At 35.8% G+C, this 19988-nt stretch overlaps 1 protein-coding gene across 1 annotated transcript in view; it reads right to left on the bottom strand.

Moving 5' to 3' along the window:
- CPEB3 (cytoplasmic polyadenylation element binding protein 3) overlaps positions 1-19988 on the bottom strand; it is a 72595-nt gene that overhangs the window by 46705 nt on the left and 5902 nt on the right. The window contains exon 3 of the mRNA XM_017725862.1: positions 4867-5026. Within this exon, the coding sequence (XP_017581351.1) occupies positions 4867-5026 (160 nt within the window). The remainder of the gene's footprint in view (positions 1-4866; positions 5027-19988) is intronic.

Genomic DNA, 19988 nt, shown 5'->3' with positions numbered 1-19988 from the left:
CCAACAAAAGGCACTGAAAAACAGCAATATTTATTTGGATGGATAGCTAGCAAGCGGGGTAGGGTAAAGTTTAGACACAGGAGAGTGCAAAAATCAAAGCAAGACCTGAACATTACCCCAAACATGTGAAACAAGATTATTCATCTGACTCGCATGTATTCGGAAGCCTGGTTTACAGCACAAGCTACAACTCCACACACACCCCTCCCATCCCCCCAGCTCAGCCATGAGTGTGTGCTCCAGGATTCACAAATGGCCACAAAGCATGAAGCACATGTGCATATAAAAGAATTTTAATAATTTTTACCTGAGAAGACCTTAGACCATTCTCTCTCTTTTCCCCCCAAAATTACAGACATCTGAAACTATGCTACACTAACTCAACATATAGGCCCAAGACAATTTCAACACCAAGAATGTTGTAAGCAAGGGTCTGCATAAAAAATTATAAAAATAAAAGGTAACTCTCTGAAGAAGTTTATTAACTTTATTCTCTCCCCTGTTTTTAATGTATATCTGCCATTTGCTCACACCCATAATTTAAACACCTACACTTACAGATCTTTAAAAAAACTAAAATACTGAGCAGAACAAAAGTACTATTGTTTTCCAGAAGGGAAATATGAAGAACTATTATTGTGATCACACACATATACTTTAACTGTGCAAAAACATATTGTGGCAATGTGAAGAAAAGTGTATAATTATCAGCTATGAATATCAGTAATAAAACTTCTTCCTATCACTGAGTAAGCATATATAGCCTATCAGTAGGGAAACCAACCTATAAATAAAACAGCATATATATTACAATGAAATGCAGACTTTATAAGTAAATTACATTGCTCCAATAAAACACAACAGTCTTGCATATATTTAAGTAGGGCAAACATTTTTAGCTTGAAAACAGCTATATTTTCAAAATAATAGTACTTTGAAAGCAAGACTTGAACATAAAGTTAAATTTGGCATTACTTGTAAGTGGTAGACAAGTATTTGTACACATATGATCATTCTACATGAAGTTCTAGAACTGTATTCAAAAGAGTAATATTGATATTTTTCACTGGCGTGGGGGGAGGGGGGACTAAAATAAAACAATATCAAAGCAGACTTTTCCATTAGCAATCTATACTAAAATATACAAACCCCTCAAAACAGTAGCAAAGCAAGAAAGAAAAAAAGCAAAACACCTTTAGCTCTTTGTAAGGTCAGTCTTCAACAACACAATGAAAAAATGGAAATAAAGAGAAGGAAAATTTGCTATCTCTATAACCACTTCTTAAACTAAAATCAAACAAAAAATCCCCACCATTCCTGACCAAACAGATTCAGCAGGTCAAAGACAAGGACATAGTGGTTGCCAGCAGCAAATTAGGAAGTATGACCACACTACAGGATCGTTGGAAAAGGCACTTATTTAAGAAATATGAACCATTTAATGACCATATTCTGTCCTGAAAAAAAATACTAAAGAGGATTTTCTTAAATAAGAGGAGTTTTAAATGGAAAGGCAACATACTGTCCTTTAAAAGGATTAGCATGAGGGGCCTAATTTTAAACACAAATACACGTGCAAACACATCTGTCTGCACACTGTTTTTCATGAGCATTTACAGAAAGGGGTCTGATGAGCATCGAGATTTTGGGAAATGCTAGTACACTGCACTTTTTTCTAATGAAAGTGTTCCAAAAAGCTCTAACAGGGTAGCACCATTTCTAGGACTGAGATGACAACATTTCTTCTATTTACATGACCTTTGTGTTCAGTTGCTGACTGCAAACACAAATACGATCCATTCATCTTCACTTTTCTTAGGTCATGTGGCAAACTTAGTGCTTTGCTTACAAAAAGCTTAGGAACACTTAGAGCTGAACAAAATCAGGTGGAACGTATTGAAATTAATCCAAATCCAAGTGGAAATGTAAAGGTCCATTCTATTTTATTACAACACTAAGTTGCATGTAATCTTCAAACAACTGGCTGTCAAAATGTAGTTAATTTAAATGCAAACAAGAAATCTTAAATTTTGCTTAGTTTTCATATGACCTGATAGTCTTTACAATAGTTATGAAGTAACCCAGCAACTTCAGTTTTGTATTACACAAATAAGTACTGAAAACCAAGAGAAAAAGTTTCCTCACAGATGCTGTTTCTGCCTCTGAATGTTGTACATATATATTCAACATCTTGATCTCTACTGAAATATTATGACATAATCAACACATGCTTTATGTATCTTTCTACAATATGATCTCTGTTAAAAGTAGGTACAATAGAGCCAACTCTTGAAATCTCCTTGTACTTGTGTTGTCTCCAATTACTTATATTTGAAGTTGTGTCACACTAATACTCTGAAAAAAATCAGAATTTTTGTTAGGTGGGGATTTGTAAATCACAAAGCTTGTTTCTGTTCTGATTTAGAATAAAACCCAAATATTACTGTTATCTAGTGTAACAGTAAATTTAAAAGAAATACTTTGAAGGACATGATTTCTCTCCTCAATTTCATACTTAGTTTCATGACCTGTCAGTAGCACATGTGCACAGCATATGATCTAACACAGCTGAAATATTTTATTTAATTATTTAAAAATAGAACAAAGGCAGCTGCTAGTTACTACCGATCAAAATATTTTTTATAGATCAGAATGCATCTGTTTGTGTTGTAATGCAATAGTTTGACATGGATAAACATATTGCAACAGTGACATATTACACCACAGACAGGAGACACTTTTATGTAGGAAAGAAATATTCTGGTCAGTGATAAGCAGCATCTACCCATAGCTATTCCGATAATTCACTTTTGCCCTACAGCTTCAGGTCAAAGCAGAATGTAAATTAAAAAGCTTATAAAATACTGCAAATACAACCTTTCCTTATTAAAGCAAAACTGTCCCTCATATTTTTGTAGTGTATAATATATTTTACTGGCAACTCAGAAAATAAATAAGACCATTCAGGAAAACATCTTAGGAGATACTGCACACTTCTGTTACAGAGGCCTTGTTATGACTGACATGGGGAGCAGCCAGATACCCTGGGCCATACACTGGAATTTGTCATTAACCAGGCGAAGCTTAACAGTTCCTTAACTGGATTTTTTTCCTCTTTTTTTCCCCTCCTTTTGAAAGAGGGAAAGTATTTATGAGTATTGACTGAAAGAAAAGAAAAATGTTGAAGCTGGTCATGATGGCAAAGAAAGCAGGTAGGGAAGTCTGTCAAAGTGTCTTAGGACAAATGAAAATGAGAATTCCTTTTCAATTAATTTACATTCCTTAAATCTATCTCAAAGCACAAAAATGGCAAATGATTTGTAAAGCTACACAGTTCTCAGACTATGAGGACAGAAAGACAGGAACATACAGAAGGTTTCCCCTATCTGGCAGGAAAGGCTGAGAAAAAGAAATTGGTTTTAGAAACAAAAAAAGAGCTGATACCGAGCACCTTCTCCCAAGACTGGGCTTATGATAAAATGCAAATTAGATGGATATGCTGGTAATTTAAGTCCAGAAATCTCAGAGCTAGATTTCAAATCTCTTTCACAGCAAGAAATACACTGAGTAAAAAGAACTGACTGAGTGACCCTGGCTCTCCTTGCTGGAAAGCACCAAGCCAGCCTGCCAATCAGACTAGGTCAGCACTCACTCAATATAAGTAACTCAATATTTCAAGAGTGAGGATCAGGTAGTTTCTGCTGCACTAACAATCTGTCAGACTTGCTCTGTTCCATGCTTGAAAGAAAAAAAAAAAAAAGCCTCCCCAAAAAAGTCACTTAATCACACGCCCTCTCAAGGCCAAGTGGATCATGCTTTAGAAGAAGTGCTTTGGTGACCTTGAAATAAATTCAATTTCCATGGCCTACAGGACAAAGTCTGACCATACCTCAGATTGAGAGAAGGGTTTGGAGCTTCAGCTACCACAGACAAGAGGATAGACTCTCCCTTTCTCACCTAGAGCTCCTCCACTACCTCCTCTGAACCAAACAGAGCACGAGAAACTCAGACCCCAAAACAAGAGGAAAATATCCCAGAAGCATTTCAATTTGGTCTTCCCATCAGAATCTTGTATGCTTAATCCTCCTAACCACATTCTAATCTTGTTCCATCCTAAGAGAATTATTTTTTGTTCCAAGTATCTACTGGGACATGAGGGGGCACATATACCAAGAAGGGTGATGTTCCAAGCAAAGTTTCAAACTTAAGACAAAGGAGGGTGCAGGTTGATCAGGAATTCAATGAAATGCTGCCACACCTTTCATTATACACTACCAGTGAAGTATTAGAAATGGTTTCATGTCTAATGCAACACCTGGTAGAACAAACACAGTTTAACAGCATAAATAATCAAAACTTTCCCAGCACTTAACAACATCTAACATCTTTTGACTCCTCCTAACAATTTGAAATCCAAATTAAGATAAATTTGTTTAAAAGAAACCTGAAATAAATATAGAGAGTAACCTCGATACAGTGGTTGGTTTGGGACCACGGTATCGTAGCTGATAATCCACACATAAGTGAAGTATAACCTTTGAAAAAGATGTTGAACACAACAATTGGACTCCAGCTGCATGAAACATTTTTTGAAGTGACTGCAGCAAGAGATCTCATTCTACAATTTGCTGATACAAAATCCCATGTTTCAGATATGCCAGTTAGATAATACTATGACTGTACACTTACAATAAATGTATACACATTTCACCTCATCTTCCTAGTAGAGAAGTTGATCTTAAAATGGGAGAACAGAAATTTCACATAACTGGAAACTCATTCATTAACAAAAAGTTTATAGAAATACTGAAAAGCTGATTTTTTGTTTAAACACCAAGCAAGCATGGACATATGAATATTCCTAACCTGTAAAATGATTCCTCCACATTATATCAGCGAAACTCATTGGTGGGCCACTGGGAGGGTAGTGTTTACCTTTCAGAGGCTCATGATCAGTCCTTATCATATCCATTAAGGAATTTTCCAAAGAGTGCAAGTTAAAAGTGTCATAGGGCCTATTCCGGTCCTAGAAGAAAAAAAAAAAAAAAAAGAAGAAAACAACAAGAGTTATTGAAAAACTTAATTTTCTAACATAGGCTCATTTCTTGTTACATGAATTCCAGCATCCAATTCTACATTTCTTCTCGCAAGAACTCTTTATAAGAAAAAAATAAAAATTTATAAATATGTCTACAGTTGTTTAAAATTATACCCTTCATTTTGCAACTGCTGTTTTCACCAGTACAGCTATGCAAAGAGGCTTTTAAATACTTCTAAAAATACACATACAAGCAGTAGCTAATTCTAAACATTATCATTTAAATAACAACTTAGAAATAAAGCAATATTAATGCTTACACTGGAGAAGTGAAATTGTTTCAGAGATTTTTGGTTTACAGCTTCAACATCTGCCTTCTGTCACTGTGCTATCTTAATACCAGAGCAGAAGCAAGCAATGCTCAAGACACCAGCAGGCACCTTTGCTCCAGAAAGTACCAATTAATTCTTCAAATGTCTCACATTAATCTGACAGGTTTAAGGAAAGTACACTAGGTGCAAAAAAAATAAAGGAAGCTAGGATAACACTTCCACTGTAGGGCACTCAAAAACCTGAGCAAGGGTTGGTTTGTATTGTTTGAATTTCTCATTTTAATTCACTGTAGTTCTGCTTCTGCTTTTGGTAAGTAGAAGGGAAAAAGAAAAGAAAAACAAAAACCAGAATCACTCTTTAGAAGGCCGACTAGAACAACCAGTTTCAAAGCTCAGGAACGATCACATGGAGGGGACAATCTACCAATGTATCTGGAGTACCGTACGCCGTAAGACAGCGTAACGGAATGGCCCCTTGTAGTCATCCTGTCGCTAAAAAAACATTTGTTTTCCTATTCTCATCACTATCATTACAAAAAAAAGGGGGGGAGGTTGTATACTATATTATGCTACAGTTGATGAAGAGTGGTGCAACAGTCTACTCTGCAAACTGAAACCTTCATTGTAATATGCTCCCACAATTCCTGGAACAATGTTTTTCACATGCTAGTTACTAGAGGATATTCTTGATAGAAAAACTAAAATTTAAAATCCTCAGAGAAAAAGCAGAAGTAGCCATAGAAGAGGTAATAAAAGTTTTGTCTTAATAAATATTATTTCTCTTGAACCCTCTTGTTCTTAGGTTGTCTTTAAATAAAAGTAAAGGAGAGAACTGAGTTCACTGGTATAAATTAAGCTTTCTTTTAATATTCCTGTTCTGGAATTAAAATAAATACACATCATTAAAAGCTTGCTGTTACAGAAAACTCTGAAATACAGATAATCTTACTGTCAAAAATTTCACGTTCCCACAGTGCCTACTCTGTAAACTGAAGACCCAATTTCTAATACTGTGCTAATACTGTACTTTTTTTAAGTGGACTACCATTATTTTCTATACACCTTTATTTCATCTATTGAGCATTTTTTGGCAGTCAAACACGATGTTCAAAGAATAATACATGATTTCTGTTAGAAGCTATACTAAGTACTGAAGTTCAAGTGAGCTCACTGATTTTCAGTTCTCATTGTTGATGATTTTTGTGTCTTCTACAGCTGCTTAGAATGCCAACGTTTGTATACTGTATTTAAAAGAGGACTTGTTGATCTATCCAACTGGATCAATACATTGGAATATAAAATAAAATGTATGTCCAGGAAATCTAAAATAGATCCTAGGGGGAAAAATAACCTCAAACCAAACAAAAACATCCAAAACACTGAGGTTCACTGAGGTGGGGGGTTTTTTCCAAAAAGAAAACTTTATTTTGGTTAAAACAACCCACTCCTTAGTAATATGTGGTCAGAGAGAAGAGTTTGTTTTATTTCATATTCACTTCCTTAAAAAAAAAAATGCAAGTCTAAATTGAAAAGAAAAAGCATTAACTTTGATGTGAAAAAAAATCCTTTCTAGTGATATATTAGTAAATTGATTCAATAGAATCTATATCATTCCTTCAAAGCAAGAATTTTTGTTGTCTTTCTCTATTTGCCTCTTTTAGATACACGTACTGCATGTAAGTAAAGAGGTCAGATGCTTCAATACCCAACTATAACATCTTTTTGAAGAGAAAATATGAATGCAAAGATACAGCTTATATCCTAAATAGGGGTAAGGAAGTATTTTTTAGTCAGATGTGTGCCCTGGTTGGGTTTACTATACAGCCATAGCAGAGCTGAGCTGGCAAAACCAACAGTGGCAGGAGAGTAAAAGGGCAGGACTGCTGCTTTTGCCACAATGATAGCTTATTCCAACTTTAAACATTCCTGAGATTACAGTCTTAGAGGTCGGAAGGCGTGAGTTCAGAAGAGGACACAGCCTACAAATTGAATTTAATTGTCCTTTATTAACATATGTATGTTATATTTTAACTATGCTACTATAGCAGCAAATCCCTGGGAGGTCCTACTTTGTTCTGTAACCTGCCAAGAAGCTGTGCACACGGATACAAGTGGAAAAAGGGAGAAAGAAATCGAAGTGTCGCGGCAAGGTTATGCAGGGCAGGCTTGTTAGAATGCTGCATCTTCATAATCTTTTAAGGGGCATACAAACCTGCAATATTTTTTCAAGATTAACACAGACCTACATTAGACACAGGAAAATCAATTTAATCAAAACCCTTTACCAGGCAATTACAACACTTCCCATTATAGTACTTGAGCAAGATAAATCTAGTAAAGGAAATTTTAGATGCAACAGATTTTACGAGTATGTTGTGGCAGTGCATAAGTATAACGCATGCTGACTACAGACTTTGCAGTGTGGGTGATAAAACACAAGTAAGGGCTAACATTCTAGCTCCTAAATAAAAGGGCTATTACAATTTTTCTCAGTAGCTTTCAATTCAGTAGTAATTCATTTGTACTCAGCAGATTTGAAAACTGTTTTCTAAATTCAGCAATTTCTTCCAAGATGACTGGTGCTTCTGCACACACACACACTTATCTTTCCTCATTTCCCAGCATGAACAGGTTCTCCTGGTTTTGTGAGCTGATACTGTTCCATCTCCTGGATTTGCCTTTTGCATTGTTTCCACAGGCCACCAGTCTATTGCCAAACAATCCCAACAACATAAAAAACTCATAAAGGTCTTAGCGGTGCACAAGAACTTTGCAAGAAAGTTCTGGGACTAGGACCGTGAACTAAAAACAAAATATATACAAAATACAGAGTGAAAAAGCATAATAAATAACTTGGAAAAGAAATTTGAAAATCCAGCAAGTCTGGAAAATTCACAAGGATATCTTCCTAAAGAAGACAAAGCTCCTAAGACCTACTTAGGTAAACTGCATTATGGATAAAAGAGAAATCTCCAGCTACCAGGCACTGCCTCTGGCTACAGAAAAATCATTAAGTCAGCAAAAGATTAAGTCCAGCCTGCCCACGTTGGATTGTACTTCTGCTGTGTGCAGACAGCAGCTCCTTCCTTGTTAGCTACCGGTGTATATGGCAGCATATTTCAGTTCTTAGAATTCTCTAGTCTTGAAAGAAAAACAGTTTAGTAATAAGAGCTCTTACAGAAGAGATGCATCCCAAAACTTTAAATCCCAGCCCTTCATGGCTATTATCTATTCATTCATCCATGCCATAGACTTCCTCAAAGTGGACATGTTAAGCATAGCGAAAAATTACAAATGCATATCAGGATCAGATTTTTGAAGGATCACAAAGTGAAATGGACCTTTAGTTGGAGTTGGGTCTCAGCTTTCTACCTCTAAAGATCTTACTTGTAAGGCTGATTAAAAATGTCACATAATACAGTGTCTATAATATTTTAATTTTTAAAAAGTCAAAACCAAAGAGTAACTGCCAAAAATAACTGTAGAGTCAATACACTAAAATAAAATGAGAAAATACAACGATGTGCATTTTATCTGAATCTTACACTTTTGTGCATATGTATTATGCTAGTCTTTAATTACACAACCATGATAACTATTCAGAGGTCTCCAGTCTCCATCCAACACACATAATGAACAAGCTCTAGGAATGAATCAAAACAGTGCTTTCAAGAGGTCTGTTTATCTCTAGGACAGATGCCCGTGTCGCTTATTCCAGGACATGGCTGAGTTGTAATAAGTGCGTCAGCAAATTCCAGGAGGCGAAAGTAACTTTGAAAGTTATCTTAATTATGAAACAAATATTACTGAGCAGTACCTGAACTACTGACACATTTGTAACACTTGAAATAAAAAGAACTTCTTCCCATTTTTTGTACCCTGTAATGTGGTAGCCTTTATTCTGCCCCCTTCAGATTCACAGCATGGGCATGGTAAGGGCAGGGCATAACAAGCACTACTTCAGTTCCCTCCCAGTAGACACACAAACCATGTCTTTACTGCTGAGAGTGAAAGATAAAGAATGAGAAAAAAATACATGACTACATCATGGATGACAATGTCAAGACCAAATCTATAGCTAGGATCATAACAGGTGAGAAGTGGATCTTAATATAGCCTGATTTCCTCACTAACTCTCTCAGCTTGAAAAGGTAGCCCAAAGTAATTGGAACTAATGAACTAAAAAAGGAAATTACTGACCTATCCCATGGCAGAGACATGGAGAACATGCATCTTGCTCCAAAACCTGAAGATGTATAATTTTCTTTTGTCTCTGAAGAGGATAATGGCAGAAAATACACCTGACCATTAATTATTAAAGTACAGTTAAAAAGTGGCAGGTTTCACCCTGAGAACGCATGTCAGCAATCTAACACGTTGCCCAGGCCTAGCTATCATCCATACTCAGAATCCTTAACCATGGAACACACAGCTGCATGTGTTAAGTTCTGTTTGGCATGGTCATCTACATCTATAGCATAAAATACACACGGAGTTGAGAGATCCCTCTCATCTGCATTTTTTCTACTGTGCAAGCAACAAATCCCCAGGTATCTAGACCCTTCCAAAGATACATTTCCCTGGGTCTACAGATTTCAGTTCACTGACTTTCTACTAAGCTTCCAAGCTTCCTATATTCTTAACACTATCTCAGTTTCAGTAATTTATTTCAGTGTTCTACATTTTCATGCTGCCCTAGATTTTCCAGCTTTCTGCACCAGTATGTGGCACAACCCAACTCTGCTGAGCAACAAGATGGCTTCAATTCACTGAAATATTAACTGTTTACAGAATACCACAACTCCAGTGAGTCTCACAGGAGCCATCAGAGCCTACGACATTACACATAGTGTTTTGATCAGAAGAATGAGATCTAGGGAACAGCTACAACTCTTACGGCTTAAACAACTTTCCTATCAATGCAAACTTCTTCACAGGGGTCACTGCTGTGTTTTGTTCTGTGCCCAACATAAACCTGGATTTGGCTGGACATAATTGCTAAGCATTGCCAACTAAAGCTGAAGTCAATGGAAGCAGAGCTTTGAATAAATACAGGGTAAAATGCCAGCACTGTTTCAAACAGGGCTCGCTCACTCTGTTCTAGCACTTGCAGCACAGGTTATTACTAAGAACACAAGGAAAACAAGTTTGTCTTGTTTCAGTATCTCAATTCAAAACAGCAAAACCAACAACTGCAAAGAAAAAGTATTCTGAAGTTTAGCTTGGGACATGCCCAACATACCATGATGGTGCACATGAATAATCACATACAGCATGCTCTAAATGCTCGCCGGGCAGCCCTTCACTTCTCACAGCTTCAGCTGGGATGCAATCCCACTTTCAAAAGTCTTTCAAAATACAGGAAATCTGAGGAATATGGTCACATGGTAAAGTAAAATTATCACTGTACAAAAGAAAAAAACTTGTAAATAGCAAGTGTTACTTCCTTTGCAGATTGGTGTTGGAATGCTGCCAACAACAACATGACTGACAACCCAGATGCACACAGAACTGGAACAACCAGAAATGTCAGTAGTTCTTCCTTATACTGGATTTAATAAAAATATGGAATAAACCAAAACAAATAAGAAGACATAAAATGTAGGTAGGATGGAACAATAGGGTAAATTTGTCTATGCCCATAATGAAGCATAGCTACTAACATCAAGTCTTAATGGAATTTTATTTGAATTCCACTTTCTTTCTTATCTTTCCAGTTAATTTTGGGTAGTAGTAAACTAAGCTGGATTTATTGTGTCCCTTTACTGGAACAAATTGGGGAATGTTTTCTTATGTTACTGTTGCTTTTGGAATGTGCAGAGAACACATCAACTTCTCATACATTTGTCTTTTCTCAACATTACCAACTGTAGCACATTTTATTTTCATAGGTGTTCGGAAGTTCACTGGGCAAAAGGCGAATTTTTTTAAGCTTATTTAGAAGGCTTCTAAGAAAAATAAGGAAGTTTAATACAAATATAAAACAATACCTAACTGTATATAGATTATGGAAACATTTCCATGTCATTTGAAAAATAACATTTCAAAACTCTAGTTAATATTTAGTCACCTTGTCTATGTTACATAAACGTTTATAGTTAACATGCAAGAACTCGGACTGAATCCAAAAGCCTTGAAAACTTGACCTACTCAAGCAATTTTTCCACAAAGAAAGGTAAAGTTGTATTCAAACTTTAACCCCTTACAAATTCTGACTTCTAAAAATTTTTAGTGAAATGTTTGTACTTTTTATTTTCAGATTAACTAAAAAGCACAGAAATAGGAAGAGATACAAGCAGCACTATATAGAATTACAAAAACTAATAAAAATTACGTTATTTGGGTCTAATGTCCCTTTACTTTGCAGTTGAGATTCCCTTTTTGTACACCCTTAATACATGTTCAAAATATATATAAGAAAGTTCAGTCTTTATTGCTATACAACTTGGCATTGTTCTGACTAAACAAAATATCCTGTCAAGTTCCAGAATATTCAATATTTGCTTGCCAAGTAGGGGGAAGAAAGTAATTGAATTTGCCCTGCATTTTCCTAAATAGAGGTGATAACTGATTAAGTTATTCTTCCAATACAGATTTTTATAATATGCCAAGCATACTATTTTCATGATCACTAGTGTTATTTCTCCATTCAAGGACAGTAAAGCATGAAGAGTCATATGTTCCAATGGGGAACACCATCTTTTGCCTTGCTACCATCTCAGCAAACAGAAATATGATAATATAATACAATTAATATTTCAAACATCATCTTTTGCCATGAAAACAATTAAACAATGTATTTTAAAAACCCAAACAAAAACCCCACCAAAAAAAAAAAAAATCAGAAGGATCAACAAAACATCCATTATTTTTTCAGCCAATACACTACTGTAGGGAATGATCTGCAGACAGTACAACTGACTGAGCACTCAGTGACAGGATTTATGTTTAGTCATATTTTGTTCAATGTGATGCTTTAGATAAAAATCTGCTCATCAGTCCTGCTGCTGAATGCATCTCAGAAAGCTGATGTATCCACTTTCTATTATAGTTACTGATTCCAGTAACAAATGGTTCTAACACTTGTAAAATATAGGATTAAAGTAGTTACACCCAAGATGACCATCAATTCACTAAAACAAGCAAGTGGAAAAAAAAAGATGTCAGCAGTAGAATTTACAAGCCCATTCATTATACCCTTGAGCTATTAAAATGACATAATTTAACTGGTTCATTGGCCAGCTGTGCAAGAGCTCAGCACTGATAAGCTACCTTTGGGCTTCTACTGCTCTGTTCAGTAGAACATTGCCTGTGTCCCATAGCAAGGAAAAACTAACATTGACCTAAGAACTCCTTGCCAGACAAATCAGCACAAGTGCAAACCTCAAATCACAAAATGAAAGCACTACAGAGATGCAAGGGAGGAGGGAGTACTGGGGATGCTACAATGTGAAAGGATCTGAATAATCAAACTTCTCAGGCTGGACCACAGTATGTAAAAGAGAGTAGAGACATACTGTGTAAGGAAGCTACTGCCTCAAAGATTTACAGACTGTCTCATGGTATGACAGCATAATGAGACAAAATGGGAGATAGAAAAGAACACAAGTAATCACTGTCAAACAGATGTCTGAGCACCATTGCCCAGTAGCTTCATTTACTGTGGCCACCAAGCAAAGGAGACTCAAGGATTTCTCTGAAACAGTGGTTTTGTCTACAGTTACTGATCATCAGTGACAAGGAATATATTGGTAAGAGGGGAAAAAAAGTGTCACTGAAATGTTTAAGCCTGATGACAAATAAAATATTGTCTCTCACCCCAACTCATTGTGCTTTTAAGAAAAATGTGACTAAAATAATATCTAACTGGCACATTTCAAGTCACACTCCTGTTCTGTTTCTCTCTTGCTCAGGAAAGAGTGCCTCCTGACAAAAATCTTGTACGTGTCAGAACTCCAGCAGCTATTTCAACAAAAGAGAAGTACCACGTTTCATCTGTTCACACAGGACAAGATCCTTACCTACAGGTTTGGAGAAGTACCCTTAGAGAGGACAGTCATGTTCCATTTCAGAACATGAAACAGTATAGTGGGGATCATTGTTCGTAAGGGCTGGGGGGAACTGGGGTCATTCACCAGTATTTACTCAGAGGCCCGAACCAGGCCAGAAACACTCACAATGAAAAACAAGGAGGTGACCTTTGCAGTGTGATGTCACTTTGCAGCCAGCAGGATTTAAAGAAAAAGTTTAACCTATTAGGTGCAATATACTTTTAATTACTAATTAATTACCAATTCATGTGAACTACCCAAGTCCTAACTTTGTGCTATTACAGCATGATTAATATGCATGACAAATTGAGGCACACAACAATCCACTCTGTCACCTTCTTCCCAACGGGATTGAGAATAGTTAGGCAGCAAATGTTGTCCGTCCTGGGACATTATCAAGGACATAATCGATCACAGAATTCCAAGCTGTCTCAGGCACCTTCTTGTAAGGGAAACAGAACTACAGGCTTTCTCAAGCTGTGTGCCTACTTCTAAACATGAGTTGAAGACTCCTGTACAGCCAGTGAGGTATCAGGCAAACCTTTTCCTAAAGTGTCATTATGTTAGAAACCCTAATTTAAAAATATTTGCTATTAAGTATTTGATCATCTGCAAAATTACCAAAATCCCAATCCAAAATCATGTTTAAATTAGAAGCAACTCTTCAGATCAATTATATGCAAGCAATTTCATTTCAGATTACATTTTATAAACAAAGGAATTTTTCCAGTTGCAAATACTGAATCATCCCATGTATGAAAAAAACCTCAATTTAATAATAAATTCAGAATTAATTTATTAAATATATTACTTCATGTGATAATATATTAAAATAGTAATGGAATCACACTGGGCATACTTCCATCTTTTATTACATAAGGGGCTTAAAGGCATACAGGATATGAGGAAAAGAATAACTAACTGTATCGTGTATAAAGTGCCTGAATACTTATGTGAAATTCTTTAAAATAACCAGAATAAAAAAATCTTCCCCTTAGATAAGAAGGGGCCATAAGCAGTTGTGTTGTCAGGTAGGTGTTATGCATTCAAATTACTGCTGCACATTTGCATTTAATTAAAATAATTCAGAAATCACTTACAAGATACACAAGTGTGAACAGCCAATTAACCAAAAGGAAACCTTTATGCAGAAATTGAAAACCATATTCATGGGAGCAAGAAAAGCACTCTCCTTTTACATCATAAGAGCTAAACTGATTAGCACGTGGCAAATTCAGTAAAGATTGCTCCAGACAGGAAAAATGTCTTGAGATAAAAGCCTGCCTGATTTGCAGAATTCTCCTTTTTTTTTCCCCACAAGGTAATAAAAACTGACAGGCATCTTAAGAAAATGCTGCTACAAGGAAAGAACCAGGATGTTCAGTCACTTATGTATATTCAGGGAAACTGTAAGAAGGTCAGCATGAATACCTTGGACAACAAATGTCTAGAAAAAATTCTAGCAAGACTGATAAAAAAGTTATAAAACACCCAAAGAAGTCAGAAGAAAATAATGTAGCCTCCATAATTGGTCCTCACATTCACAGAAAATATCAGGTAAACAAGGGTAAACAGAGAAGACAGATAAATAGTAAGAGAAAGCAGCATCATCTATCCAACTCACTAACAGATGAGGTGCATGGCAACATTGTAATCAAAAGGAGCCAGAGTCAGAAAGGCAGTCAGTGGAACCACCAAAGCTAGTCCAACTAACAATGTCAGTACTGTATGTATCTGACCAGCAAAATAAAAATGAAATAACTTCAGCAATAGCTGAAGCAGGATATGAAACTATAGATAACAAACACTGTTTCTAGTTTTTATGACTGAAATTCAAGGATTTCTTCTCTTTTGAAATACAGTGCAGAAATAATGTAGCATTATGCTTTACTGATGCAATACCCTGGAAAAGATGATTCCTGGGTCTTGAAAGATTAGGATATGCTGTTCTAATGAGGACTTCCACAGAGCGTTTCACATGGTGCTACAGGCAAAGTAACCACGTAAATGGGGGAAAAAACCTAATCAGTGTAATTGAGGTAAGAAAGAAAATTGTAAAATGGGAAAGAACTGCTAGTGTTCAACAGAATCTGCTAAAGGAAAGTGAATAATGCAGTTTCTTAAAGGCAAATCTTGAGACCAGTTTTGTTGAGATCACTTGAGATACTTGAAATGAGTAATGTTGGTTATTAAAGTAAAAACAATAATAATACTTAAAAGATATCATCAACCCAGAGGAGATAAGCTCATCACACAAAAAGAACTGAAAAACTGCAGCAAAGCAGACTGATATTTAATAGCACTAAATACAAGGTCATGACCTCAAGGAGTCAATCTTCCCTATAAACTGGAACCTCATCAACCAGAAAGAATAACACAGAAAGGAGAAATACCAGTTTTTTAGTCGATTTCTAGACAATTACAAATGTTATGTGTGAAAAGGTAACAAAATTATAGGTTGTATGAAAAACCATGCATCTCATATGGTTGCCACATGCATCTGTGCACACCTGTATTCATAAAAAAAGCTATTTTCACTGTATTTGTTCTTTTAAATTAATTCTCCTTGCTCTACATGTCTAGTGGAGCCAAGGACTGAGCTATATTTTAAGACATTCACCAGTTCAAGTTTATATTCAAACAAGGCCACTGTGCAAGTGAAATAGCATAAAAACTTTCCAGTTTCTATACAAAGTGAAGCCTTTCAAAAAACCTCTAAAATTTACTACAATCAATTTTCAATTCGTTTTGAATGGCATACACAACATCGGGTACTTCTCCCTTGCCTAGCAAGAAAAAAACCTCTTATATAAGTAATCTACTACTTTGTAAAACCATGTCAGAAGAGTGTGCTCCTGTTTAGACAAGGGAGGTAAGACTGTGTGCAGAAACTTGCATCAAAACATCACTCGTAAAATCTGCTGGCAATTATGGCTGATTTTCTTACTCAGAAGTCACAGGTATAGCTTCACTTAGCAGCAGCCAAAAGTAGCAGGAGCCACCCACCTGAGGACCCTTTCCACTAAAAGTTGAATCTGGTCCAAACTTTGCAAGATTTTATTTGCAGAAATTCTCATCCACAGAAAGTGAATGAGTATATTGTCATGTTGGATTGCCACATTTGAAAATGCCACAGCTTCCCCTTCATTCTGTACTATAAAAGTCCTACTTTTTCTTGTTCCTGATTTTTGTTTCCTCTACTCTCTTGTTCTGTCTTAGTCTTCCTGCTGCACAGTCAGCTGCTACTTCAGGCTTTGTGAGTTTTAAGAAAAACCCTTTCAGTTACTCTGAGAGGTCTCTCTGTTCTCTTTTTTTTTTTTCCCAATTGTCACAGGAAGAAACAATACGATCCTGGAGAGAATACATGAGCAAGATAATTATTTAGTGAGGTGAAATAATTAGGTCAAACTGTTGTGGGCATCATGATTTAAAACTAAAAGGTATCTTTAGAAGTAGTTTAAAAAAATTTCAAACCCACAAAGTGTGCTATAAACATTTTACACACTTGATTATTACACACCTTAATGCTTACTAAGGGCACCAATAGATCATATTAGATTTGGTTATAAGCCATCTGTTAACATGCTAACAATCAGTTAATACATTAGTAATTTGGTAACCCTTTACAAATTTAGAGGTCACACAGTAAATGGGTGTAACACTAGCTACCTCCATGTTAATTCATTAATGCTTTTAACACAATCTCTTTCACAAAGCAAGATACTTCAGCAGAACAAAGCAGCAACTTTCAACAAGGAATTAGGAATTTTCATTTAATCCGAAGCAATATTTAACTGTTCAAGTGTTTTAAAACAAAATGTTTGTTCTGTTTTATTTCAGCAATTTCCGTAAGAAGGTACAATTCCAAAGACTTTCTGTAGGAAATGAGTCTTACCTGCAAAAAAGAGCCTTTACCACTCAGAGAATAAAACCCAGAGAGCTTTGGTGGGTGAATTTCTTTGTTGTCTGGTATTTCTCATTAAAAGATCAGCTTTAAGTTAACTACAGCATTGCCAAAAATAACTTTTTGGGATGAATCTTTTTAAGATGAGCACCTTCACAACAATTCTTCTATGTAGGAAAGATGAATTTCACCAGAACATCCACTTATGATTATGACATAAAACAAAACCATATTAAAAATGCCCATGATTAAGCCATAATGCTTTCCTCATTTACGTCAGAAGTGGTTTTTTGTCAATTTGTGTGAAAATCCACCCCAAGTCACACATTCTGGAAGCTTGGTTTGGGCATGGGGAAAGAAAACCAGTTCTGCATGTTCACACTAAGTTATCACTTAGTTAAAATGTCTAAATTTCTAGAATTTAGAACTTCTAGCCAGTATTTCTGGAAATTCCATTCTCCCTGAATTTGTTTCAACCTATTTAAAACCCCTCATGCTATTAATTTTGCACAGGACTAAGTGAACATGATTCAGCTTATGACTAAAGAGATTTATTGGGCCTTCCTCTGTAACCTGAAGCTTTGACACAGAATGTGGAATAGGGGAGGCCAACTCAAACGAAAAGCCTCATTGAAAAAAAAAATATCAAAAATCAGGAACAGGAAGAAATAGAAGGGATGTTTGAAAGCAGTTGAACGGTTCAAGGGTGGATAAAACAAAGAAAAGGGGCCATGCCCACTGAAACCCATTGACAGTTGGTGCTCTGTACACAACTTTCATTAACTTTGTTAACCAAGAACAAAGAACTGTTGACTTGATCAAAAGCCTCTTCACTTGGGTGATGAATCATGTGAAGTTTATCACCCTAACATGGAACAGAATCTGTAGTTTTGCTTAACTAGTTTATTTAGACTCTAGGAACTTAAAAGAAAACTGCTGCAAATTCTTGCAAATTTTGCAAAGCCATCTAGAAAAAAAGAATTAGGAAAAGCAGGAGTAAGACTTCTCCAGAACCTGGAAGATGTACAGAGAACAACATACACAGTTGAAGAAAAAATGGGTATCAATTAAAGAAATTAAATATTTTGCTTCTTTTCTCTTCTCTGATGAAAATTTCTTAATTCTGAGTAATTGGTATGTAACGCAAACTAAAAGTTTTCACAGGAAACAATTTGTTTTCTTCACTTTTTCATGCCTAATTTGATGTTCACACAAACAGCAAACTTAAGAGACTGCAGTGGATGTTCTGTTTTCAAAGACCTGTTTTCTAAGTATTTCAGAAAAAAACTACAAATGTTTCGTTTTCTCAGATAGCATTGAGAAGAAAATTAATTTCCCAAACTCTGCGCCTCTTGTTTACCTCTGTAGAATGGAGTTCACATCACCCCTTCTAACACTGTTGTGACAAAGCAGATCAATATCTATCCTGATTGGCACAGTGCTTCTCTCCTGTAAGATCTTAGAAAAACTGACGATTTTATCTCTGGAATGAGCTTGAGAAACATACAGGAAAGGGACAGAGCCATTTGTCCACAACAAGGAGGAAAAGGAAGGCATCAATGAATTGTGATTTACAAATGCTACTCAGCTTGTAGGAAAAGACAGCATCATATAACTGAAACTTATGAAAATGAAAATGTTGACCAAGTCTGAACAAACACAAGCAAAGTTTCTGTGATCTTTCACAATTTGCATTTTTAAAATTCTAAAATTTGCATGTAATAATAAAAAGATTACACAAATTAAGATCTAATTCTATATACAAAAAATTTACCTTCTTCTAACTACTGAGACAACTGCTTAGTATCAGTATGTGCAGCATTCTAACAATTGCTTAAAAGCAATGCTTTTGTGAAACATGGAAAAACTAAATTTAAAAAAATAATGAAACAAAACATGGCAATGGTACCCTAAATTTAGGTACAGAACGTATAAAATATCACAATAGACTAAAACCTGCAAAGTATAGAACAGAAGCAAAATTCAGGTGTGTACTGCTTAAGATCACTTTCAAACTTTGAACTAAACAGTGCTATATTTTAGCTTCCCCTTAGTATAGGTCTGCTAGGAATTACTCACGAGTGACCTTAATGAAAGGAGAGCTATTTTACCAACTGCTAACAAATGGAAATATTCATCATTCACTCAGTAAACTCTTTTTTTCCCCTTGAAAACCACTGGAACCTGAAAACACTGCTTTTCCAGGTCTCTCTTCCTCTTACATTCCATTCACAAAAGCAGCCTAGGCAAAATGATGAAAACTAGGAGAGATGATCCTAGAAGGGAAATAGCAAAATGAACTGCCATGCCCTTCACCTTCCCTTCTACCATTCCTCCAAAGACAGATAAATCCTCTATCAAATCTTTAAGATGGAATTATTGATTCATCGTTTGATATTAATACCTTTAATGTTTTTAAGGAAGTCCTGTCTATGTACGGAGTTGATCAGAGTATCAGCTGCCTACTGAACTCAGACCTTCGCTCTGCCTTCACTAACTCTGACAGCTAAACGATGATTGGTTACTTAAAATCAAAACTCTAATCCATAAGTAATTAGTGTTCAATCATCATACTTTGAATATGAAACAGCCATGTGCTTTTTTTCCTGTACTGTTACTATGTTTTAGTTAATTTGAAAATGCAGACATTTAGAATTCAATCA

Source organism: Corvus brachyrhynchos, unplaced genomic scaffold (genome assembly GCF_000691975.1).
Source record: "Corvus brachyrhynchos isolate BGI_N302 unplaced genomic scaffold, ASM69197v1 scaffold61, whole genome shotgun sequence".
Classification (NCBI taxonomy): Eukaryota; Metazoa; Chordata; class Aves; order Passeriformes; family Corvidae; genus Corvus; species Corvus brachyrhynchos.
Note: the sequence above shows the minus strand (reverse complement) of the source record. Positions and strands in the feature narration are given on the sequence as shown.